The sequence below is a fragment of the Peromyscus eremicus genome, chromosome 15 (genome assembly GCF_949786415.1).
Source record: "Peromyscus eremicus chromosome 15, PerEre_H2_v1, whole genome shotgun sequence".
Lineage (NCBI taxonomy): Eukaryota > Metazoa > Chordata > Mammalia > Rodentia > Cricetidae > Peromyscus > Peromyscus eremicus.
The window spans coordinates 41,496,870-41,521,984 of record NC_081431.1 but is presented as its reverse complement, the minus strand read 5'-3'; the positions used below and the strand labels follow the sequence as shown (position 1 = coordinate 41,521,984).

At 47.3% G+C, this 25,115-nt stretch overlaps 1 protein-coding gene across 1 annotated transcript in view; it reads right to left on the bottom strand.

Annotated features, from left to right (window-relative positions):
• Positions 1 to 613: 613 nt before the first annotated feature.
• Lamc2 (laminin subunit gamma 2) overlaps positions 614 to 25,115 on the bottom strand; it is a 65,195-nt gene continuing 40,693 nt past the window's right edge. Inside the window, exons 8-23 of the mRNA XM_059280409.1 lie at positions 24,238 to 24,350; positions 23,072 to 23,290; positions 22,286 to 22,468; positions 20,132 to 20,377; positions 18,310 to 18,455; positions 16,009 to 16,168; positions 15,510 to 15,715; positions 13,513 to 13,592; positions 12,294 to 12,443; positions 10,009 to 10,153; positions 8,846 to 8,995; positions 8,309 to 8,423; positions 7,133 to 7,332; positions 4,993 to 5,151; positions 4,805 to 4,904; positions 614 to 1,827 (exon numbers count right to left, since the gene is read on the bottom strand). Coding sequence (XP_059136392.1) covers positions 1,574 to 1,827; positions 4,805 to 4,904; positions 4,993 to 5,151; positions 7,133 to 7,332; positions 8,309 to 8,423; positions 8,846 to 8,995; positions 10,009 to 10,153; positions 12,294 to 12,443; positions 13,513 to 13,592; positions 15,510 to 15,715; positions 16,009 to 16,168; positions 18,310 to 18,455; positions 20,132 to 20,377; positions 22,286 to 22,468; positions 23,072 to 23,290; positions 24,238 to 24,350 — 2,626 coding nt within the window. The 3' untranslated portion in view covers positions 614 to 1,573. The remainder of the gene's footprint in view (positions 1,828 to 4,804; positions 4,905 to 4,992; positions 5,152 to 7,132; positions 7,333 to 8,308; positions 8,424 to 8,845; positions 8,996 to 10,008; positions 10,154 to 12,293; positions 12,444 to 13,512; positions 13,593 to 15,509; positions 15,716 to 16,008; positions 16,169 to 18,309; positions 18,456 to 20,131; positions 20,378 to 22,285; positions 22,469 to 23,071; positions 23,291 to 24,237; positions 24,351 to 25,115) is intronic.

Here is a 25,115-nt window from a genome sequence, read left to right as displayed (position 1 = left end):
ACCAACTACAGATTTTACCTTTATTTTATAGTAGATGAAAAAGACAAGAATATTAATTATAGCCTCCACCCAGTGTGGGTTTTTCTAGAGATAATTCTTCATGCTTAGGATCCAGCATCATCTAAATATTCCGAAATGCTCTCATAGTTGGAAAGGGAAGGAGGTCCCTCAGAATCGAACATGCTAACTCTAGGGCCGTGAGCATCAGGATGGCATGTTCCCTCCCATTGCTCTGGTGCTTCCGTCCCAGACTAAGAGTTAAATAAAACCAGAAACTTGTCCCCAGCATCTAACGCTCCTTTATTTAACACACATCCATGAGAAGATGAGGAACTGCAGACGTGAAACAGTACAGAAGTCTTCTGAGCGGAGGCACACGTGCGTCTGGTTCCTTTGGCGATTCCCACTGGTATTGCCTTGATGCAATGGTCTGTTGCAATAGTCTGTTGTGGGAAGGGGTGGAGGGACGGCTGGAACACAGAAAAGTGTATACAACTCAAAACAATTTCAGCTTTGCCCTAACTCAAGTACCCCCGTGGGGCTGCCTTGCAACACATGTTCTACTGAGCAATGTTTCAAGCTGAGGGGTGACTGCAATAAATATCACTTGAGATGAACAAGGCTTAGGAGTTTCCATTTATTAGTTTCAGTGTTTGTCCTTCACACTAGACAGTCAGCTCCATGAGGGTAGAAAATGTCGGTACTGTTCCACTCACCCCTGGCATGTAGTAGGAACTCAATAAATATATGTTAGCAGGATGGATTATCCCTGATTTAGGGAGAGAGAGAAAAAAAATACAATATACAGATGTATAGGAATTTTAGTGTTTGCAAAGGAGGACTGGATTACGATTAAGTATCTTTTAGACAATTCCACTTCCTTTAATGCCCAAGACACATTTTCTTACATCACTTTGAAACCCAAAGGAAATACGTTCCCAGTGATGGCTTGGCTGGTAAGAGATGCTTCCATAAAAATGCCGTCTCTAAGTTATTCTGGTATCGTTAGGAGAAGGATGTCACACTCAGGCCAAGAGCGTGAAGGCGAGAGGGTGGCAGCAGGGACTGTTGCTCCAAACGGGCCAGATTTCCAGTTCCTATGCCCAGCCCTGCCCACTGCACTCAGCTTGAAAGTAGAGGGCACACTCTACTGGGTGGGCAATGGAGGAAATCCAGTCAACAAAAACTTGTAGTGGGTGAAGCAAGAATACTTTCCCGGCTACGGTGTGATTAGATATCTTGTCCTGACATACGTGCAGCAGCACTTTGTATATTCCAGGTCTCTGTTTATGACTGTTCTGAGGTCAACATTTGTTGGTGAGCTGGTCCTTGATCAGTCTCATTCCCAATGCTACCTGCCCCATTGCCAGCACCAGGAAGCAAGCAGTACCAGGTTGGCACAGGAAGACATCCATCTACCCATAGTCTCAGGGATGGAATCGGGTCCAATAGACCTGAACAAACCCATTAAACATGCTCAAATGTCCTCAGCCCGTCCCATCCACATGAGATGGCTCCTGATCCCTGAGGTCTGTGTCCCAAGAACCTCAGTGGACAAATTTCTATGGTAGCTTCACTGTTGCTCCAGAGCCTGGGTATTATAGCATCCTGGGGGCAGGTTGTCCCGAATGTTCTCCAGGTTCTTCACATCGGCCAGAATCCCATCTATGCTTGTCTCCAGCAGATGGAGGTGGTTCTTCTGTCGACGTGCCCTCTCCTCCAACTCAGACATCAGGGGCCGCAGTCGACTGTTGATCTGGGTCTTGGCTTGGAAAAGCTCTTCCTCCAATAGCATCAACCCCTCTTCATCCACACTGCCAGGCTGGTCTATGTTAGGGAACAAGAAAGGTGTTAACAGAGAAAAGCTGTGGTGAGTTCTTGAGGAACCCTTGATTCCGCCTGCCCAGAGGAAACACCAGGCCACATATTGAAATGGCTTTACTTTAAATGAGGAATAATGTAGAAATCTGAGCATACTAGGCATGCATGTGTGCTATGAACAACCCAGTTCAAGACTGAGCTCTGTCACGCAGCCAGTGAAGTCTGGAGTTCTATCTGGTTGAAATAACAGATCGTGGTCTGAGAAGAGAAGGCCAAAGGTTACGGGGGTCTGAGAACTGTCCAAGGTAACTGCCTGACACAGCTCACCCCTGGGAACCGAACTAACTCCAAACATGCTTTCTCTCACCCCGAGGAAAGAGCTTATTTTCTATTAAGAGACCTTTAGAAACTGGCTGGGCTTCAGGGTTTACAGAGGCCAAGGTACGCTTAGCTATTTGGGGGATGGGTTCCAGCTGTTAGAGAATGATGTAAGACTTCATTCTGGCTCGGAACAGTAGGGATCTGGCTAGGTATCTATTTATTTCCAATGGCAAATGTCACTGCATTTATTCAGGTGTATTTTACCCAGACACTTCATAAAGCCTATGTCAATGTGAGGGCACTGGCCATATACATTTAGTTCAAGTAGAATGGAGCAGCTCCCAGTGAATTCACCCTCAAGGTCAGGTTGCCTCACATATCTGAGCTGTAGTGATGAGATTTGTTTCCTCATTATTTATTTATTTATTTTATTTTTTTGTTTTTCAAGACAGGGTTTCTCTGTGTAGCTTTGGTGCCTTTCCTGGAACTCACTCTGTAGCCCAGGCTGGCCTCGAACTCACAGAGATCCGCCTGCCTCTGCCTCCCGAGTGCTAGGATTAAAGGCGTGTGCCACCACCACCTGGCTTCATAATATTTTTATTAAATTTATTTATTTATTTATTTATTTATTTATTTATTTATTTATTTATTTATGTGTGTGTGTGTGTGTGTGTATGTGTGTGTGTCTGTCTGCATATGCCACAGCACATGTGTAAAGGTCAAGGGAAAACTTATGAGAGTCCATTTCCTCAAGCCCGTTGCTAGTTTTTGAATGCATGATCTTATTATACATTATACTTATAATACTTAATGAATTATCATCCCAAGACTCAAGAGCATGCCTAGAGTGGAAATTATACCCCAATGAAAAGATTGACCCAATGGACCCTTCAGGGCAAAATTCACGAATCAGGGGTTCTGTGGCAAGCACAGAAAGTAAGCATGGGAACAAAACAACGTGTTTAGGGGAAGCCGAATCCAGGGAAGGAGCAGAAACACAGGCATCACAGGTCACAGTGTGAGCCCTGGCCAGCAGTCTGCTGGGTGCCATGCAGCTTCGGGTCATCCCTCTGGGAAGCAAAAGAATAAAATCCATCTCCCAGAATGCTTGCAAGACTTAAATGGTTATGCCATGAGCGCTCCTGGCACAGTACCTGGAGTAATAAATGTCAACAGTTCCCAATCCTCTCCCTCCCACTCACTTTCCCTTTAAAGGCTCCACTAATTTCATCCCCCCTTTTAGAATGCTGAGTAATGCTGCCAAAATCTCAACAAGGGAGACTGTGTTTTTTGTTTGTTTATTTATTTGTTTATTTGTTTTATGAGACAAGGTTCTCTGTGTAGCCCTGGCTGTCCTGGAACTCGCTCCGTAGACCAGGCTGGCCTCAAATTCACAGAGATCCGCCTGCCTCTGCCTCCAGAGTGCTGGGATTAAAGGCGTGCGCCACCACCGCCCGGCTGAGACTGTATTTTTAATCTGTAGAGGATATTTTACTGTCCACACAATTGTGTTACTGGATCACAAACAGACCCGTTAGTATAACACAGACAATACTGGTCTCTCAGTGTGATGATAATCCCACAGAGCCGTCAGGTGTTGGAGCTGTTCTACTGAACTGCTGAGGCAGAGCAGACTTCTGGATGACCTGGGAAGGTGTGACCCAGTTCCTATTCCCTATCCACTGCCATCTCTGTGCACAAGAGCTCCCTACTAACTACTTCAATTTAGACTTTAAATTTAAAAAAAAGTGTGTGTGTGTGTGTGTGTGTGTGTGTGTGTGTGCCTGTGGAAGCCAGAGAGGGTATCAGATGCCCCTGGAGTGGATAAACATGGTTATGTGCTGCCCAACATGGGTACCAGGAACCAAAATGGGATCCTCTGGAAGAATGAACAGCAAGTGTTGTTAGACAACAAGCCATCTCTCCAGCCTCCAGATTCAGACTTTTAATTAATACCAGTTTCCTTCGGGGGAATGACTATGGGAAAGCCTGATTTCCTGCCACACTGCACTGGTAAATCTATTCTCTCTAAAGTTCCCAGTATCTCGTAGACCTGCTCTTTCCACGTTTCCTCTGGGTGTCTACCCAGGAAGCTCTTGTCTCCCCTCTTGGTCATAGCAGGGATAGGTTCGGTCTGGAGAGGACCAGACAGCAGAATCAGCAGATGGTCCTTCAGACTCAGGAGCCCTTTCCTCGACACCTTTCCCTCCCTTCTACGGCCTCAGGGCTGGCTCCGTCATCTTGTTCTGCTTTCAACAATTCCCCGGGTGGTCTTCCCAGGCTCTGTCTAAGTTCTCCTCCCTATAGCAGTGATGATGCTACTCTCCTGCTTAACACTGCCCAGGGAGCCCCTCAGAATCCAGACAAGACTCCTTAGGGGGACCCTCAAGCTGGCCAGTCTTCTGGGAAGTCCCTGGAACATCCCCAGTTCTCTGACTCACAGAGCTTCATTTCCAGATACAACAAGTGCTCAGTGACTCATCTTGGAGATGGTAAAACAGAGAAAATGTAAAGCAACCCAGCCCAAGTGTCTGAGCCCTGAAACAAAGCAGATTTCCAGATGTTCTTAGAGAAAATTGAGATCCCTATCGGTCAGGACTAAGACTAGCTAGTCTTCTGGGGACAGTCCCTGGGCTGGAAGGACTGTGGATGTTGCACAGACCTATTAGGTGTAGGATGCTGTCCAATGTGTCGAGCGTGTCTTGGATGGTCACTCCGGCACTCTTAGCTCTGGCATCAGCTTGCTGGGCTTCCGTCATCACCTGCGAGTGAGCACAAAGGTGTCCCGAGAGGTTACTTTTGTCTGGGCAACTTTAAAGAGCGCGCTCGTGGGAAGGAGCAGTCACTCACCAGCTGCATTGTGTCCTTATCCATGTCGAACTCCAGCTCTTTCCTGGCCAGGTCCCCTTCTACCTCTCTCATCTCGCTCTTGAGAGTGGCCAGTCCCTTTTCCATGGCCAAGGCCCCATCTGCTGTCACATTGGCTTCCAAGTTCAGACTCCCTATCTCCTGGGAGAATAAAAGGAGCCAGGGACGGAAGGAGAGAGAGGGTGGGGCTCAAAACATCCCAAGGACAGTTGTAGAAAAAATACAGCTGCAGCCTGGCTCTGATGGAGTCAGTTAGATGAACAATGGGAGAGCCAGACTTGGGAACACACCCTTCCCCAGGCCCAGCCTCAAGTGAGCTAGTTCTAGGCTAACTCTCTAGAGACTAGGAGGGTCTGTGCAGAGACACGGCTCCCTTTCAGTTCAATGCCTAGAAAATTTTGAACACAGTCAGGAAGCATTTGAGAAAATCCAGAGGACAAGAAGTGTGGTACTCTGCCATGATCTGCTCTGGTCTTTGAAACAACTTCACAAGGATTTCCCCAAGAGAGCTGTGCTTGGAATGCAGACTGTGAATCAGCTAGAGTGGTGGATTTGTGTCTTTGCAAGGAAAAAAACCTCATCAATACCTTTCATTAATAGGCTATAATTAAACAAGGACAGGCACTTTCATGCTAGATGCTATATAAAGAAAGGTACAGCTGGGCGGGGGCGGTGGTAACATACATCTCAGCACTTGGGAGGCAGAGGAATGTGGATCTCTGAATTTAAGGCCAGCCTGGTCTAGAGAGTGAGTTCCAGGACAGTCAGGGCTACACAGAGAAACCCTGTCTTGAAAAACAAACAAACAAACAAACAAACAGAATAAAATAGGCCTCAAGGGAAATTATTAGAAATTATCTTTGTAGGTTACCAAGCAGTCTAAAAGTGAGGTCAAATAGTCTAGATACCAAGAGCTCCCTCTGGGCTTTCTGAAGTGGCACAAGCTCTCTGGAAGTTGTGCTTAAGTAAGCGCTCTCTTCCAGCCAAGAAGCATTTTTCCACTGTAGCTTGTAACATGGGCTCTAAGCATAGCGCAGCTGGCCCACACACCAATGACCCAATTACAAGTGCTCCTTCAAGGAAGGGACCAGATTCCTTATCTTCGTCCCCAGCACCCATCATGCTCAGTGGAGGACACAGTCAAGTAAGGAGGCTGAGCTCAGATAAAGGTCATAGAAGGCTCTAGAGCTCCAGGATTTCATACAGAGAATCAAAATACTGATAGCAATTGCTCCAAGTTAAATTTAGCACCCTAAAACAGACGTTGGAGTCCTAGGGGCTAGGGATGGTGTTCATCCATAGAAAGCTTACCCAGCATGAACAAAGACAGGGTGGAGTCTTTCTCCCCTTCCATGCCCCTCTCACTCAGAAGATGGCCTTACTCGAAAACTGTTACAGGTGTGCTTAGCTACAATCAAGTTATCCTGGAGTGCATGTGGAGGGCCCTAATTCAGCGTCATTGACGTCTTCTTATAGGAAGAGACTGAGAGATGAACACCGTGGCCAGCCTGGGCTACATAGTGAGACCATGTCTTCAAGAAGAAGATGAAGAAGAAGGAGAGGGTGGTGAGAGAAAGAGGAGGAGGGGGGAGAAAGAGAAGGAAAGAAGGAAAGGGCGGGGGAAAAGATGACCGAGGACTGACTCTCGGGACCACATAGCAGGGAGTGGGCTGATGGAGCTGGGGATCGAGGAAGACCAAGGATGACTTCCATCCCCAGAAGCAAGCTGGGAAGACGACAGGAATAGTCCTCCCTGGAGCCGAAGAGGAATGGAGCACGCTGACTCTAATTTCACATCCTAGCCTCCAGAATGGTGAGAAAGCCCTTTCTGTTTTTTCAACGTATTTTCTAACAGCAGCCTTAGAAAGCTCCACAGTAAGCAACTGTGGACGGTTCCTCACAGTGCTGTCCAAAGGGGGAGCTGAATATGGTGTATTAGCTGGTAGCCAGTGATCGAATCCATCCAGCTGAAGGGTGACCACGCAGAGTGGGGCTGCTATGGACTATCTCGGACTCTGAGCCATAGGGGTCGGCCTGAGCTAAAGCTCTCTCTCTCTCTCTCTCCAGAGCCTCGCTGTGTCAGGCGCTGCCTGTGACAGCCTGTCTCTCCATTTTTCTTTACCTGTTCTATCTCGCTGCTGATCTCCAGGGCCTCCCCAGCTGCCTTCTTAGCCCTCTGGGTATCGGCAGTGGCACTCCCCAGGGCCGCTTCTGCTTGCTGGGTCTTGTCACTGGCGTCTGCAACCTTCTGGCTAATATGGGAGAGTCTCTTCATGGCCTCTTCAGCCTCTGCTTTTCTGTCTTCAACCTGCAGATCAAACTCTGAAATGAAGAAAAAAAACTATTGCCACAGAGACAAAGACTATAAGTTACAACTGAATGGGAGAGCCTGAAGTTTTGAGGAAAAACTCCTGAAAGGGGATAATTACTGGCTAGGGGTGGAGATGTGAGATGTGGCTGGGATTACTCTCTTTCCCCAGAGAAAGAAACTCAAAAGAGCCATTGTGGAGCCACTGACAGCCTGTCCTGGGTCTCCACCACTGCATAGGACATCAACACCCAAACTCGACACCGAGCAGGTGAATCCCTGAAGCCCAAGGCCAGTGACCAGAGCTGGGATGTGGTGACAGAGTTGGGTATGGTCACAGAGCTGGGGTGTGGTGACAGAGTTGGGTATGGTCACAGAGCTGGGGTGTGGTCACAGAGTTGGGTATGGTCACAGAGTTGGATATGGTCACAGAGCTGAGTATGGTCACAGAGTTGGGGTGGTCACGTGGATACAGAAGAGAATCCCAAGTCTTGAGATGTTTCTCTTTTGTTTGTTAGTGAATAATGCTGCAATTTTAGCCCAAATGTCTTCAGGGAACACCCCAAATTCCCTGAGAGCCACATGTCACTACCCCAGAGCAACCATATTGGAACCGACCAGGCCACCCAAGAAAAGGAAAATACCAACTCAATAGTGACATATTGGATGTGGAGGACCTTAGAGATCTCCTGTTCCCCTTAAGGAAGACAAAGAAATCTAAAAAGGCTATGTGACTTGCTTATGGTCACATAGAGAGCTTGACCTCATCATAGGGCTCAATAAGAATCAGAACTCAGGACTTCAGATACATAAGGTGAATCACTTCCATTACCTTCATCAAGTATTAATGAGATCATCCTTACCTTAGAAAGAGAGTGACTAAGCATCTATTAATAACCAATACACCCACCACTTAAGGAGAGAAATGAGGATTTAAATGAATCATAAATGTACCTTTAAAAACGCCAACCTAGATCACATGGCACTAACCTCTGAGGTTCTTCAGGATATTCTCAACTTCATAAAAAGTGGCATTGCCCGTACTCAGTGCTTCTTGGGCTCTGCTTTTAGCAAGGTTGGCACGGGAAAGCAGCTGGTCTGATGTCTGTAAATAGGACAAGATTAGAATAAGTGCATTCCTGCTAGCAAAATCACCCTGACACAGTCTCTCCGTGACAACAGAGTGTTGTGACTCACCACAGTCTAAGGGTGCTAGAGCAAAGCCCTCCACAATCTAAGCAGGGACAAACTTTGTAAGTCAACAATATACGCCTTTTAGAGCAGAGTCTCCAACTCTTATCCAGCATCAGGGGTGGGAATAATGACATGGAAGGCCTGGGTCCTCTTCCAGATGCTGACTTAGTGGGTGAGGCGAATTCCATCAGGACGCCGATCTCAGCTCCTCACTCTGTAACCAGGGGCACCATGACCTTCGAAGGGTTTCTGGTAGAGGCCCTGACCATTTGACTCACACAGACGGCATGTAGTACATGCTTACTGATGAATGAATGGGTTCACAGAGCGTACCTGTCTCCTGTCCTTCCCAGTCTGTAAAAGCTGCTGTGTCTCTTTTTCCCAGGTCCCCAGATTGTTTCGCACACGCGTGAAGGCATCCATTTGTCCTGTTACCAGGTTGGAGAGAGAATCGGCTTTTTGTCTGATCCTCTTTGCTTCTACCTGTGGGCACAAAGATCTGACTGAGTCTGACTGCACACAAGTTACCACACTAGCTTTGGGACCCAATGTCACCGTTTGATAATAGTGCCGGACTATAGCCAAGAAAGCAGACATTGCCCCAAAAGCCCAAAGCCAACCAGAAATAAGACAGGGTGCCAAAAAAAAAAGACAGTCAGTCGGTCTCCCAAGAATACAGTAAGTTTTGTCTCTGCTCTTTAATTTTTTAAACAATTGCTTTGTCTATTCACAAAACGTATCTCTATGGGGATCACTGTGAGTGATGTTAGCTCTAAGTGTGCAGATGAACTTAATCCAAGGAGGTTTGCAATAGCTAAGACTGATGTAGAAAAAAAGCAAACCTTATGACAGCAAAAGTCTTCTTGCTAGCAGTATAGAGGAATGGATCCAACTCCATAATAATTGCCCACTGGATTCAATTTGAGGGTCCCCAGAACTGGGGAGGAAATATAAAACTTTTCTCTACTAACAGGTTCAAGATCAAACATCGAGTCCCTTTCCCTTTTGTGGTCTAGGACTGGAGTCAAGAACAGAAAATAGATAACGAGAAGCATCTACGCTTTTTTTTTTAAGCACAAAGCAAAAAGTTGATGCTATGCTTTAAACAGGAGTCATCACCCACACACTAAGCATCTGGTTGACACGGGGTGCTAGTGGGGTTATGTGAAGCCTTTCTGGGGGTAATAGGAGGTCCTCAAAAGGGACTGTGCACACTTGCTTATTTTTTCCTCTGTCCTTTGGAGAGGGCCTTCTGACACCCTTGCAGGCACTATCCCTTTAAATGTCTGAAACAGTCAGCGGAAGAAACCCTTTCTCCTAATAAGTCCGTTGCCTCAGCTAGTGCATTGTAGTGCCGTGATGCTGTCATGTGACGCTAACACAGTCAATGTGGAGAAGAAGATGAACGGTTGAACAATCTCATGAAACCCCTAGAGAAGAAAGGGATTTTATGGCTGTTTGTCTGTGGGTCATGCACACAGGATCAGTAGTCTCACCTGAAAGGACAGATCATGGATTCCCTGCAGCTGAGATGCTGAATCCAGGAGTCGGAGACTGTGTTGATAAGACCTATCTGCATCAATATCAGCCTGGGTGCCTTCCCTTGACAGCTGCTGGGCCAGGGACTTGGATTTTTCTAATCTGTAGGCAGGAAAAGTAGATGGTCAATAATAATAATAATAGTAATAGTAATAATAATAATAATAATAATAATAATAATAATAATAATAATAGTAATAATGGAGGAGGGAACCTTGAGAACTTACTTTTTTTCTTATTGGAGGCAGGAAGTCATAGAGCCTTGGCTGGCCTGAAACTTACTGAAGTCCTCCTGCCTCCGCCTCCAACAACTAAGACTGAAGGTATGCACAGCCACATGTGGTAGAGCACACTCTTTGTAAAAAAGCAAAAACTTATCCTGTTGTTTTAAAAATATGTAGTTGGGCCGGGCATGGTGATCAAAGCATTCAGGAGCAGAGACAAGTAGATCTCTGTGAGTTCAAGGCCAGCCTGGTCTACATAGTGAGTTACAAGCCAGTTAAGGTGACTCACACTCACTGTCCTTCTTCTTCCTTTGTGTGTGTGTGTGTGTGTGTGTGTGTGTGTGTGTGTGTGTGTGTGTGTGGTTAGACTAGGCAGGATAAACAAGCTAGGCTATATGTTAGATATGTGACTCTACAATCTAAATATAACCCTCATGACTTATATAGGTTTGGTCAGAAAAACTCAGCTCAAGCTTCCCAATAGCTGATAATATAAATGCTATTTTTCTGTTGCCAGCCCTGTCAGATGGGTTTATATATGCCTTCATAGACCAGAGGGTATTGTCATGTCTCAGTCAGAAGTTCAGTTTCCCTTAGATATCACAAACTTTCTTTTCCCAGTCCTAAAACTAGTTACTTTCCCCAAAAGTAATACTCATTCTCTTGCCCCCTTTATTATTGTTCTTTGGCTTAGTCAATATGTTTTTTGTCTTTATGAAAAACATCTTCATAGAACATTGCTTTAGCTCTCAGCAACTCATCCCTGAGCTCTGAGGAAGCTTGCCTTCTTTTGAGCAACCCGATCTTTCTACCAGGCATCTTCCAGGAAAGGGACATTTTGATACGGTACCACCACTACCTCCTCCTCCCTCTCCTCCTCCTCCTCCTCCTCCTCCTCCTCCTCCTCCTCTTCATTTTCTTTTGTTTTGTTTTTCAACACAGGGTTTCTCTGTGTTGCCCTGACTGTCCTGGAACTCGCTCTGTAGACCAGGCTGGCCTCGAACTCAAAGATCTGCCTGCCTCTGCCTCTGAGTGCTGAGATTAAAGGTGTGCGCCACCACTGCCCTGCCTCCCCCTCTTCTTCTTAACTCTTCTCATGGACTTCTTCTCACAGACCGGATCCTCTTGGATAGCAGCATAAGGAGCTTTCTTATGCGCCTCCTCCATGTCTGGAGTTACATCGTTCTTCATGTACTGACAGAATGGTTTCTTATAAGCATCTTTATCTTCCTCCATTAAGTATGCACATAGTCTGCAATACTCTGACCCATGCTGGGCCTCTGATGGACTTCTGCATTGAACTCCATGCTTTCAGAATCATAACCAGGGAATCGTTAGGTACTATAAAGGATAGACAAGCCTCCATCCACGGCTCCCTTCAGGACCCCAAAAACTTTATTGCCAGTTGTAGTTTGGGTAAGACCTGCATTCAAATAGCGAGTGAAAGCACCAGGCTGACCATCAATGCTTTCCACGGTGTAGCCATCTCCAGCCCATGGCATCTTGTCCATGTCAACCCTATTGAGATAACCCATGGGCCAGTACAACAGGCTGTGGCATAATCTGGCAGGCCAACTTTCACACTGTGTTTTGGTAGTTCATGTGCATATGCTGTGCAGACTATCATATCCCCTCCAGGAGGGGATGGATACGCAATCTGACAGATGAGATTTCTGTTAGTTACATGAACTATCATCCTGTATTGGAGTGTGTTGTACTTATTTTTGCTCTGGATCACCCATCATTTCCCAGCATAGTAGTCAGTTTTACCCTCTCCCCGCCTTCTAAATCTCAAAAAGTATCTCTTAAAGTAAGCCTTATTCTTGACAACTTTCACAAACCCCATCCTGCAGAACAGAAGTCCACAATTGTGGCTCCACACAGATCTCATTGTTATTATTATTATTATTATTAATGTATAGTTTCAAAGAGATGTGGTGCTTCTCAAGTGGTCTGCATTATACCCTGGGAGGATTCAGCTTTCATGGCCCACCCAGATGAAGACCAGTTGAACATACTTTCCCATAAGGCCTTGTACCATGGAGCTGTCCAGGATGCCACCTCCACCTCCTCCACGCTGAGCCTCGCGGGCCAATGACAGCGCTTGTTGGGAATAGTCCTCAGTTTCCCTTGCTAGTTGCTTCATTGTGTTAGCTGCCTCAACGTGGCTGAAGACATTAAAGATAAAGAATTAGGGTTTTCATCGAAAAATCGGCATAGGTTAGTAACGGAAGTCGTTCTTGAAGACACAGAAAAGAATAAAGGAACTGGCTTGCCTGTAAAAGCCAAACAGAACTGATTTGAACGCATGGAATCAGAGGAACTATGAGAGGCAAGTGTTCTGGAGAATCAGCCTCATGTCGCTGCCCTTTGGTGGCCGCTTCCATTTATGCCTTACTCAGAGAAGGTATGGAGAGAGTAGATGGGAGTAGGCTCAGGGTGACAGACCACTGTGTCTATAAACTGTTTTCCCGAAAGCAGAACCCCCACGGGCTGACCCACCCAGAGTCCACCTCCCTAAATCGTGCTGGAACTTTAGAGTGGGCCTGCAACTAAAGGAGCAACATCTGTCAATCAAAGTCTCCTAGAAACATCCCACCTCCTGGTGCTAGGAAGTAGCGTCAAAACAATAAAAAACCGGGGCTCAGGAGGCAGCCCGTGCTACAAAATCAGAAGGCAGCCCCTCTGTGGACTGAATTCCACTCGAGATAAACAGAGCCTGCCACCTTGCCTAACAGAGCTTTTGAGCGTGGGAGGATTTATAGTGTGAAGGAGTCAGGACCAAGGAAGCTGCCTGTAGCCCGTGGAGCCCTGCAGAGCTGGTTTCCAGGGGGAAGGTCCCTTTGTACCCTTGGCCCTCACAAGCAAGCAAACAACTTGTTGCTACTTGTTCTCAGGCCTGGTGTGGGAGTTGAGGAGTCCCTAAAAGCTGCAAACACCCGTTTCCAGCGGCTGATTCATTTCACATGGCCAGAAGACTCACATCTAGCATGTCCTAAAGCTATCTGTGAGTCATGAAGAAAGCTGGGAAAGGAATACTTCCACCAGCTCCTGCCAAACCCTGTGGACTGTCCCCTGCCATACCCTGAAAGCTAAGAGGCTGGGAACCAGCTTCCAGGCAGGGGAGGAGCTCAGAGGAGCCTGGAGGGGGCAAATCTAGTGTTTGAGTCCTGAATGTTCCATAGTCTCGAATTGCAGAGGTAGCCTGGAGCAGGGGTACCGAATACAGCTGCTTACCTGTCTGCCAATCTTGTGGCCTCCTGAGCCAGACTTTTAAAGCCATTTGGCCCCACAAAGTGCTCTGAGGAATGGATGTTCTAGGGGAAAAAAGAAAATCGGTTACGGTTTTGCATTCAACTCTGGAGCCTCAACAGAAGCACCAGAAGGATTTCTCACTGGCCACAGAGGAGCCCATACCCTGACACACACCAAAGGTAGTCAACATGAGCACTCATAAAAAAGTGTGCATTGGCAAGAACAAAGTAGCTATTCAATTTTGAAAGAAGTCTATGCAAAACATAGATTCATCTAAAAGTATATTTATTTCTCTGACTTGGTGGTGGACACTTGTAATGCTTTGGGGGCAGAAGCAGGAAGGTTGTGATGTTGAGGCTAGCCTGGGCTACATAGTAGATCCTGCCTCAAAAAATACACATACACACATATATCAAGGTGTGTGTGTGTGTGTGTGTGTGTGTGTGTGTGTGTGTGTGTGTGTGTAGGCAAGGGTTGATCTTGGATCTTTCTTTTTTACTCTCTATCTTATTTTTTTGAGACACTGGGAACGTACCATCTGGGTTGGACTGGCTGGCCAGTGAGTCTCTGGGATCCTCCTGTCCCTGCCCCCTTCCCAGCACTGAGGTGACAGTGTACCACCACAACTGGCTCTTACTGGGTTCTGGGGACTGAACTCAGGTCTCTACGCTGTCACCACAAACACTTACTTCCTGAGCCATCTTCCCAGACCAGTACACCAAGATTGGACAATAGTTATTTAGTGGTAATTGGATCATAGGAGGTTTTTATTGATTTTTCTACAATAAACATTTTCAGATGGGGGAATCAAAACAATATTGATGTGAATTTTTTCATTATACTATCTGATTATCCTTCAGTTTCCTTTTTTATTTAATCCGTTGCTTTTGGTTTTGAATCCAGTTTTCGTACACCCCAAGCTGACCTTAAATGCTGGCGGAGGCTGACCTTGATCTCCTGGTCCTCCTGCCTCCCCCAAACTCAGCCCACTTTCCTGTACTCATCCCTACTCGTTACTGTTTCTATCACCCTTGGCGTTTATTTGGTTTGGCTTTGAGCCAGGAGCTCACTGTCTAGAGGAGACTGACCTTGAACTTGCTATTCTCCTGCCTGGGCCTCCTGAGTGCTGGGCTCAGAGGCATTCCTCCCCCTAGGCCCAGTTACACCATACACGGAAGGGGCTCGATCATATCTCCCTCTCCTATCACACCCCGAACTACACATGGAGTTGGTGCTGATCATACAGGTCCCGTCCGCTCTTTCATCCTCAGGCCCAATCAGACTCTTTCCTTCCCACCCCTCTGCTTCCTTCCTTTCTTCTTCCTGTTTTTTACTCACTCGTTGACTCATTTCTTTATCTTTTTTTTTTTTTTTCTGTACTTAGGCTGCAAACAAATACAACAGCCACGTACTGCACTAGGGGTTGAGAATACAACCGTGAACCAGACTAAATTCTACAGAAAGGAAAGAGGAAAGGCAGGGTTATGTCTACTGTGAAAGTGTGGCTAGAAAGAAGTCAACTACGGAGGGGTGTGTGATGCAGTTCTGTGGGAAATTGCAGGCGGCAAAGGGCACAAGGGATGGATGGATGGATGGATGGATAGATAAATGATAGATGATAGATAGATAGATAGATAGATAGATAGATAGATAGATAGATAGATGATAGATTATAGATAGAAAGTGATAGATAATAGATGATAGGTAGGTAGGTAGATAGATAGATAGATCGATGATAGATTATAGATAGAAAGTGATAGATAATAGATGATAGATAGATAGATAGATAGATAGATAGATAGATAGATAGATAGATAGATAGATCTGTTACAAAGAAGCCCAGCTTCCTGCCAGGTAGATCAAGAAATCTAGAGACAGAGAGTAAGTCAGTGAGACCCATGGGGCCACCCCCAACATGGCAGCAGTGAATACCCCAACCAGATAAACACAGGAAAAACACTCTAACCAGCCAAACATACAGTGTTTTGCAGGGAAGCTTCACTTTCTGCCAGGCTCAGATGCATCTGAGAGATGAGCCTGCTCAAATCCTGAGCTCGGTTCTGATACTGACTGCCCAGGGCCCGAACCCTGTCCACAGTCATCTTGAGGTCATCCAGGCGGTTCCCATAGCTGTTCTCTTGGCTCCTTGCCTTGGCCAGCTGGAGACTGAGGGTTCTCTTGGCGGCTGTACACAGAGGAAGAACAAGGCTGCTGCAGATGGACTGAGTCAACCCACAAGGCCGACCGACTGACTTAGAGCTAATGAGAAGAACGCCAGGGACGGATGGTTGTGGAAGTTCTTTCGCCTGTCATTCAGGTACCAGGAGGATGTCCCAGACAGTACTTCCACCCCGGCAAAGGCTGGCTGCAGATAGCACAGAGCTGACGGCCACAACAGAGTCTGTGACCTAGCGTCACAGTTCTTCCTAGGGCATGAATCTCTAGCCTCCTAGCTGATAGACCGTTGGCCTTCCTCACCTTCTGACATCTGGGCTTCTCTCAGAATGTCCCGAAGGGCCTGCTCAGCCTGCTGCAGCCTGCCTTCCAGCTCTCCACTGGGGACTGTACCGCCACCACCGCTCTGAGCCTTCGAAACCAGGGCCTCCAGGCTCTGGAGCTGCTGGGTAAACTGGCCCATCTGAAAACACACAGAAAAGGAATCAGAAAACAGGATGAGGAGCAGAGTTCATCCCCAGAGCTGCAGCAGGTACCCAGGGGCCAACAGCTAGACATGATTTGTTATGGTGGTTGAAATTTAGACTCTTGAGCTAGACCTACTGAGTTTGGATCCTGGCCCACTACTCTAGCCAGTGACCTTGGCCAGTCATTTTCTTATCAATAAAATGGGGGTAACAAAAAGAATACTATCTGTATGGTTCTTTCGTGTGCTGAATGAGTTAGTGTTTATAAGGGCTGAACAGAGCCTGGCATCGGGAAATGTTTAGAGAAGGCTATTGAGGGCTGGAGAGATATAGGCCAGTGTCAGAGTGCTTGCCCAGCAGACATGAGGTTCAGTTCTTACCACTACACCAAGCGAAAATAAAATATACAGTTTTTAGCAAGATGTGGTGGGACACACCTGTAATCTGAGCACTTGGGCTACAGAAGCAAGAGGACCATGGGCTCAAAGTGACATCCTCAGATTCCATAGTGAGTCTGAGGCCAGCCTGGGCTACACGAGACCCTCAAACTAGCTTTCTACAGGCTAGTAAATAGCTAAATGTAAACAAACAAACAAACAACAGATTAAGGATGTAATTAAGGGATGCAGAGATGACTCCGCGGTTAAGACCACATGTTGCTTTGAAAGAGGACCTGGATTCAGTTCCCAATCCTGAGTGATGGCTCACAACCATCTGTAACTCCAGTTCTAAAGGATCCAATGCTTTTTTTTGTTCTCTGTGAGCACCAGGCACACATGAGGTGTACAGACATACACGCAGGCAATATACCCATAAACATTTGGAAAAAATAATTTAAAAAATAATTTAAAATCGTTCCCTCTAGAAAAGAATTATTAGTGATTAACAATATCAAGTTCATTCATCTTTGAAGTTTACATTTTAATTTCATTTTATCGTTTTATTTTTTTGATACAGGGTCTCATCTGTAGACCAGGCTAGACTGAAACTTACTAGTTAGCCCAGGATTGCCTGAAACTCTGGGCAATAGTGTCAGTCTCCTGCATGCTGGGATTATAAACGTGAGTCACCATGATCTGCTCTGGAACTTGTTTTATAAGGACATGTCTTGGAGTTGGAGGGAACCCAGCTGGAAAGTAGCACACTGCAGTGGTGTCTCCCTTCGCTTTCTGTTGCTATGATAAATATGACCAAAAGCAACCTGGAGAGGAGAGGGTTATTTCATCTTGCTGCTTACAGTCCATAGTAAAGGGAAGTCAGAGCAGGGATTCCAGGCAGGAACTGGAGCAGAAGCTGTGGAGGAACACTGCTTACTGGCTTGCTCTCCAGGCCTTGCTTAGCCTGCTTTCTTATACAGCCCAGAACCACTTGCTCAGAGCCGGCACCACCCAGAGTGGGCTGGGCCCTCCCACATCAATCATTAATTAAAAAAATGTCCCACAGACTCGCCTCCAGGCAATCGGATAGGCATTTTCTCAGCTGAGGGTCCTCATTCCAGGGGACTCCAGTTTGTCTCAAGTTGACAAAAAAAAAAAAAAAAAAAAAAAAAAAAACCTAACCAGGACATGTGGAAAGAGCCCTTGACTCAGACTCTGGGGGGACATGAGTGAAATTCCTAGTTCCATGTGGCCATGCCACTTTGAAAAATCACAAGTATTTTCAGACGGTAACCCTTGAAAACTGAATCCAGAATACTTTTCCCTCCAGGTCCACTAAGATGTCATGAATATCACGTGAGACTGGATCTGGCGGAAGATGTTGAAATTAGCACAGATGAGAATGTAAACCTACTGTAAAATTATTATATACAATACCTTTTAATGTAATTTAAACTCGTTTTACTGTATTTAGTGTGTGTGTGTGTGTGTGTGTGTGTGTGTGTGTGTGTGTGTATGCATACCAGTGTGAGGACAACGTCTGGGAGGGAGTTGATTTACTCCGTTCATCTTTACATGGATTCTGGGGATTGAACTCTATCCACTGAGCCATCTCACCACCCATAGCATAATTTATTTTTAAGATAGTAACATCAATACCAATCCCCAGGAAGTTTGGGGGTTCCACACGTGTGACAGAACCAGGGCACAGAGCCGTCAGACTCCGACTGCCTGGGCCTGGGAAGGAGAAGCCGGCCTACCTGAATCTTCACTTGATCGTAACAAGCAGGACAACTGGTTAGTGCCGCATGCTCACAGTTAAGGCCTCCAAAGCCTGGCTTGCAAATGCAGCTGCCATCACTTCGACACTCTCCAGGCGCCGACCCCAAGGGGTTGCAGTTGCAGGCTGAGAGATAAGAGGCAGATAAATGGTACATTTCCATCCCAGAAAAGGAGCTGTGGCAAGGGAACAGAACAGGTGCCCTGCCCCCGTCACTCAGAGTATCACATCTGTCCTTGGCTGTGGCCTCAAGCACATTCTTACACAAGCAAGCTGGAGGAATCGCACGTGGGATCTGTGTGCGTGAATGAAGAGGCACCGGGATGGTCCTCATCTTCTCCCCTTGAACCAAAAGCCTACTGGGTACTTTGCTGGCACCCTGATTTTGCTTATAAAGTGCATTTTTTTTTTAGGGCCTATTTTGAGCCAGATGTAAACACTGCCCTCTGTTTTACAGATGAGGAATGTGAGCTCAGAAGAGGTTGAATAATTTGCTCAGGTCCTAGGACAAATAAATGGGAATCTACCAGAAGAGCTCAGAAAAGCCAACGTTCCTTTCCTCCCACTGCAGGAGAGGCCAGAGGAGGCAGCAGCCCTACTGTGTGCCGGGCTCTGTTTAGGCGGCAAGGATATACCGGTAGGTGAGATGCTACTCTAAAGATCACGGGCTGCTCTCGGAGCTGAGTGTTCTGTATTACTTGCACATATTTTCCACGCCTCTTCCTTTTTTAGCATATGAACTCCCCAGGAGCCAGGACTTATTCATCATCGCCCCTTTAGTACTGAGGTGCGAACTGCAGGCCAATGGCAGGTCCTAGACAGCCCAGTGAAAAAGTATTCAGCCTAATGAAATCTAAACCAAGGGAAGAGTTTTCATTTATGCACCCTTGTGTTTATTTACTTTGAAAACAAAAGCCAAACAAGGTCTTGCTCAGTAGCTCAGGCTAGCCTCTAACTCGGGACTGTCCGGCCTTAGCCTCATGAGTGTTGGGATTATAGGCAGGATGCCCCACATCTGGTCGCAGGAGCATCCCCAGGTAGACACTCCGGTGTTAGGACCTGACAACAGGGACACTTCTAAGTGCCAGACACCAGAGTCATCATGTGAGCATCCATGTTTAAGGGCAGACCGTGGCTCTGAACCCTTAACACATGTGAAGGCTTGAGAGAAACCCTGAGCTGAGCGATGCACCTGCGCACTCATGCTTTGATCTGAAGCAGCCCTTACAGGCCCCTGCGTCGGCGGCTTTGAAGCTGACTTTCCTTAATGGTTGCCTTCTGTACACAATCACACTGACTTCCGGAGAGGGTCTCTTAAACTGCTTTACAACCTGCCCCCTCCCCACTTCGGTTTGTTCAGGCTCACTTGTGAGTCATTTATTGCTCTCCGGTGACAGGTCTGGCAGCTTCTTTTCTGCCTACCTGCCTTGGGGTTGGGCATAGGATGTGGCCCCACTTTATCTGCTCTTTGCGCTCAGGAATGTAAACGTGACCTTTTTTTCCCTCTCCCACCCGGGTTTAACCATTTGAGAGTCTTCAGTACTGTTTCCGGAGTCTGGTGCAGGGGAGGCTGGTCTTAAGGCTTCTGGCAGGTGCAGACTGGTCAGGGGAACTATTTACATCATGATATTAGTTCTCTTTGCCTCCGCATTTTCATCCATGTATACACTCTAGCAAGCGCATATGTGTTTACATATGTGCGTGCACACACACACACACATGCACATGCACACACACACACACACAAACACACACAGAGAAAGCAATAGGGGTGCATAATTTGTATAGGGGTACAGTCCTACCTCGACACTTGTCTGCTGGGTTGGGAGCCAGCGGGTCCCCGAAGTAACCTGCTTTGCACTGGTCACAGTAGACACCAGCTGTGTTGTAGATGCATTTCAAACACCTGCCTGTCAACCGGTCACAGTTCCCAGTGGCGCTGGGGTCCACATTGTTGTTGCATTGGCAACGCTGACAAGGCCTGACTGGACCACGTTCCCCAAAGGGATCCCCGAAGTAGCCGTCGGCACAGAGCTCACAGCGGGCACCTGGGAAAGAACAAAGGAACGTGTGGTCACCCCCAGATCGTTACCCGTTGGCAGCAGGGAGACCAGGGAGAGAGGTCTAAGGCTCCAGGTAGAAGAACCTGGCAGATGCATTGTGGTGATAGATTGTGTACCCTAGTAAAATTTACCTGAAGATCAGAGGACAGGAAAAGCCACTAGATTAAACATAGAGGCCAGGCAGCGGTGGCACACACCTTTAATCCTAGCACTCAGGAGGCAGAGATCTGTCTGGGTCTCTGTGAGTTCAAATCCACCCTAGACTATAAGAGATTGACTCAGTCTAGTAGGGAAACAGAGTCAGGCAGTGGTGGCACACACCTTTAATCCCAGTACTTGAGATCTCAGGCCTTTGCTTGGGAAGCACACACGCCTTTAATCCCAGGAAGTGATGGCTGGGCAGAGAAAGGTATATAAAGTGTGAGGAGAAAAAGGAACTAAAAGGCCTTTTCAGGCTGAGTAGTTCTAGAGGTAAGATGTGGTAGTGGCTTGTTCCTTTGTCTCTCTGATCTTTTCCACATTTCCCCTTTTTTGTCTAAAATGATAGATAGATAGATAGATAGATAGATAGATAGATAGATAGATAGATAATGAGGTGTGTGGCCTTGTTGGAGTAGATGTGGTTTTGTTGGAGGAAGTGTGTTCCTGAGGGTGGGCTTTGAGGTCTCAGATGCTCAAGCCAGGCCCAGTGTGTCTCAGTCTCTTCATGCTGCCTGAGGATCCAGATGTAGAACTCTCAGTTCCTTCTCCATCACTGTGTCTGCCTGTACGCCACCCTGCTTCCCACCATGAACATAATGGACTCAACCTCTGAACTGTAAGCCAGCCCTAATTAAATGTTTTCCTTTACAAGAGTTGCCATGGTCACGGTGTCTCTTCACAGCCACAAAACCCTAAGTAACTCAAGCATTAATCGCAGGCCCCCAGGACAGTACCCTCGGAAACAGGTGTATGTGGCAGGGGTTGGGCCTGGCATTCTACAACCCTGGTCACCACAGATTAGAATACTGCAGCACCACAAAGAGGCTTTAGTTAGCTAGCTGGGTGAAAGCCCAATGGAATGCAGAGGCAGCGAAATGTCAGTGATAGCAAGGCTGCTGTAGAACGCTTGGTTCTTCAGACTGACAGGTATGTAACACCCAAAGGTCACTGCATTTCCCTTTGCTCCCTAGTTCATTAGCAAATAACACAAACCAGGGCTGCGGATGTAGCGCAGAGAGTAGATCACTGGCCTAGCATGCACGAAACCCTGGGTCCGATCCCCCAGGGTTGCAGAAAACTGGGTTTGGTGGCACACAACTAGACTCCCAGCATTTGGGAGGTGGAGGCAAGAGACTGAGAGTTCAAGGTCAGGGTTGGAGAGATGGCTCAGTAGAGGACCCAAGTTCAGTCCTCAGCACCCACATCAGATCGTTCACAAGGACCTCTGACTAGCTTCAGGGAATCCAATGACCTCTGCTGACCTCAGTGGGTACCTGCACTCACGTACACATACCCTCCTACACACATAATTAAAAATAAATATTTTTTTTCAAAAGGAGTTCAAGGTCAATCTCAAAAACTAAGTTCAAGGCCGGCTTGGGCTACAGAAGACCCTGGAGGGGAAGGGGGCCTTAGACCATGCAGTTGGTCCGAAACTTTCATTCCCTAAATAAATACACAGGACCGTCAACAAAAGCAGCACTATGCTTTTCCCTCCATAACTGCACCAGCCCCTGCTCAATCCACGACACCGCTCAGGTCCCGCATATACTTATCTTTAGAATGTGCACGTTTGGGTTAACCTGAAGTAATTATGACTTGGCAGGAATTCTCCAGAATGGACGCTGTTTGCACAGGTCCACAGCATCCGTCCAGGAAGAAGCTGACTGAAGGACACTTGGCTGGCCTTACCTGTGACCCCAGGGGGGCAGTTGTTGCACACCACCTCCTCCGTCTCAGGCATCACTGAACAGCTGAATCCATTGTGACAGGGGCACGGCTTGCAGCTGCGGGGGTCGTGTGGGTCATTGTAGAAACCGATGGGACAGTCGGCACACTCAATGTCAGGATTCTCATCCCCTGAGTAGCAGTCTCCTGGAAGGGAGAAGAGAAGTGGCAGAGTCAGACAAAATACTTCCTTCAATGTGGATGAAATGTGGGATCAGAGTACAGAGACCCAAGCCTTCCCAAAGCTTCCCCCAGTGGCTGAACATCTGCATTCATCTCCATCCTTGAACCGAATATAAACATGGCCACCACCTTGGAACTCACTCACCCTTACCCCTCACATTCCGTAGACACACACTTCCTTACCGTCCACGGCACAACCCCGTTCCCCTGGCCTTCATGGCCATACCATTTGCTGGCACCCCCATCGAGACCCTGGCTTGCCTTTGATCTCCCCACATAATCCTTGCAACTCAACACCAAGTCCCCCACCTTGCACTGAACAGGACAGTCATTTCCTGTAACCTGGCACCTTCGTCTCGCAATCCTGTGGCATTTCCGTAATGAAAGGGGTCAAGTGTACTGTCACCACGTCCATCTCCCTTGACCTCGGTCCCACGCTCCCCATTCTTGTCCCATCTCCTAAGTGAATTCAGGTATGGTATTTCTTCCTCAGCTCTTGCTTCTACAGGAGACCTACTCATCTGGCTCTCCCCCCCAGACACCTGGCCCCGGTTTCAATTCACTCACCTGTGTCTGGGTCGCAGGCCCCTCCCCCTTGGCAGTTACAGGGAACACAGGTGCCAAAAGGCCCCAGTCTTGCTGAATCTCTTTTGTAGCCAGAGGCACAATCCTGGCAGAACTGTCCCTTGTACCCAACAGGGCATACACAATGTTCAACCCAGGGTGCTGGCGCTCCAGAGACAGGGCGGGCAGAAATCAGGGTCACGTTGTCAATGTACCCAGTGCCTGAAACAGAGAGCAGAAATCAGAAGCAGCAAGGTCGAACACCACAATTGAGAGGTGGCTGGCCCAGGCCTCTGGTCCCAGCACACTGCGAGGCAGAGGCAGGAGAATCTTTGCAAACTCAAGGCCAGAGCCTGGTTTACCATTGTGAATTCAAGACCAGCCAGGGTTTCATTTTCTCTCCCCAGGTGGGTTTACACATGGGACATGGACAGCTGTAGCAGTCAATGTCTGTACTCTGGAGTCAGGAAAAATGAGGGTCTAAATTATGGCTGAATCCACATTAGCTGTGTGAATTCGGAAGATTCCTTGACCTCTCCAGACCTCAGGTCCTCAGTTTAGAAGAGACGTGATGGCATTATCTAGCCCCTCGGTTCGTTGTGGGAATTAAATGGGACACTAGCTGGCACAATGGACCTGGCAAACAGTAACAGCTCAACCAACTGCTAGTTACCACCCTTCCTACTCCCCACTGTATCCGTGGCACTGGGGTATGGACACGGCAGGACAGCCACGCTTCCCTGGCACCGTGTTCAGAAGTGTAAGGAACTCCGATTTAAATAATTCCAGATGGGATTAGAAAGTTCACAAAAGGGAATTAACAGAAGGCATGTCCAAACATGGTAGCAGTAAGGCTAACAAACCCAAGGAAAAAACGGGGCTGTGAGCTGAGGAAACAGTCATCAGCTGTAGATTATCCACATGACCCAGTTGAAGGGACTCTTAGAAAAGACATTATTTATTATTCATTATTCATTTATTATTATTCATGAGAGCTGACCTCGAGCTAGAGAAACTTTCCTTTTAGGAAAGAAGAATAGAAAACACAGACTCAGGGTTTCCGAGTGAAAACCTATCTCCTCGCTTGGAGCCTGCCGCCACCCATAGACCGCTGAAGCAGATGAAGCTCAAGCCAAGGATGAGGTCCTTTGCTCTCTCTCATCACTTACTGTACTCTCCATACGTAGCTCGGATCAGGAGGCCTGTGAGGTTCCGCAGCAACCTTCGGTACTCAAAGTAACTCAGCTGGGGGCTCCAGCGACTGCTTGGGTGTTCAGTTAGTCTGCACAATTGAACATTTTTCAGTGCTTACAGATCCAAGTCATGCCACATCGCTACCTGATACAAATCACGCCCGCGAACGTGGGAACAATTAGGCTCTGGCGCCCTGTGTGGTGGGAAGCTTCTGTCCACTACGAGGGCATATCCCACAGGAAGCAGTGGGGGGGTGTGTGTCTAGTGTATGTACTTCCAGGGGTCACTGCAAAAGCTGGTCCCAAGTCCTCAGACACACTGTATCCTTAGCCATGGCATAACCCAGTACTAAACACATTTGACTCCCCAAGCACTGGCCCTCGAGGGCTGCTCTTCATTCTTAGTTTTGTTCTTAAATGATTCACTTGTCTCCTGGGCACATTTCATGGATTCTTTCCAACTGTCCAAATCTATGCCTTCCCCGAATCATCCTGTAAGTGCTGGGGATCAAACCCACGCCAGACACACACACACACACACACACACACACACACACACACACACATACACACACACATACACATACACACATACGTATACACACACATACACACACACACATACACATACACACATACACACATACATATACACACATACACATATACACATACACATACACACATACATATACACACACATACACACACAAACACACATACACACATACATATACACACACATACACACACACACACATGCACACGCACACGCACACGCACACACACACGAGGCAAGTGCTCTACCACTGAGCTGCATCTGCCATCGGAATGCCTTGGTGCGTTTACCAGTA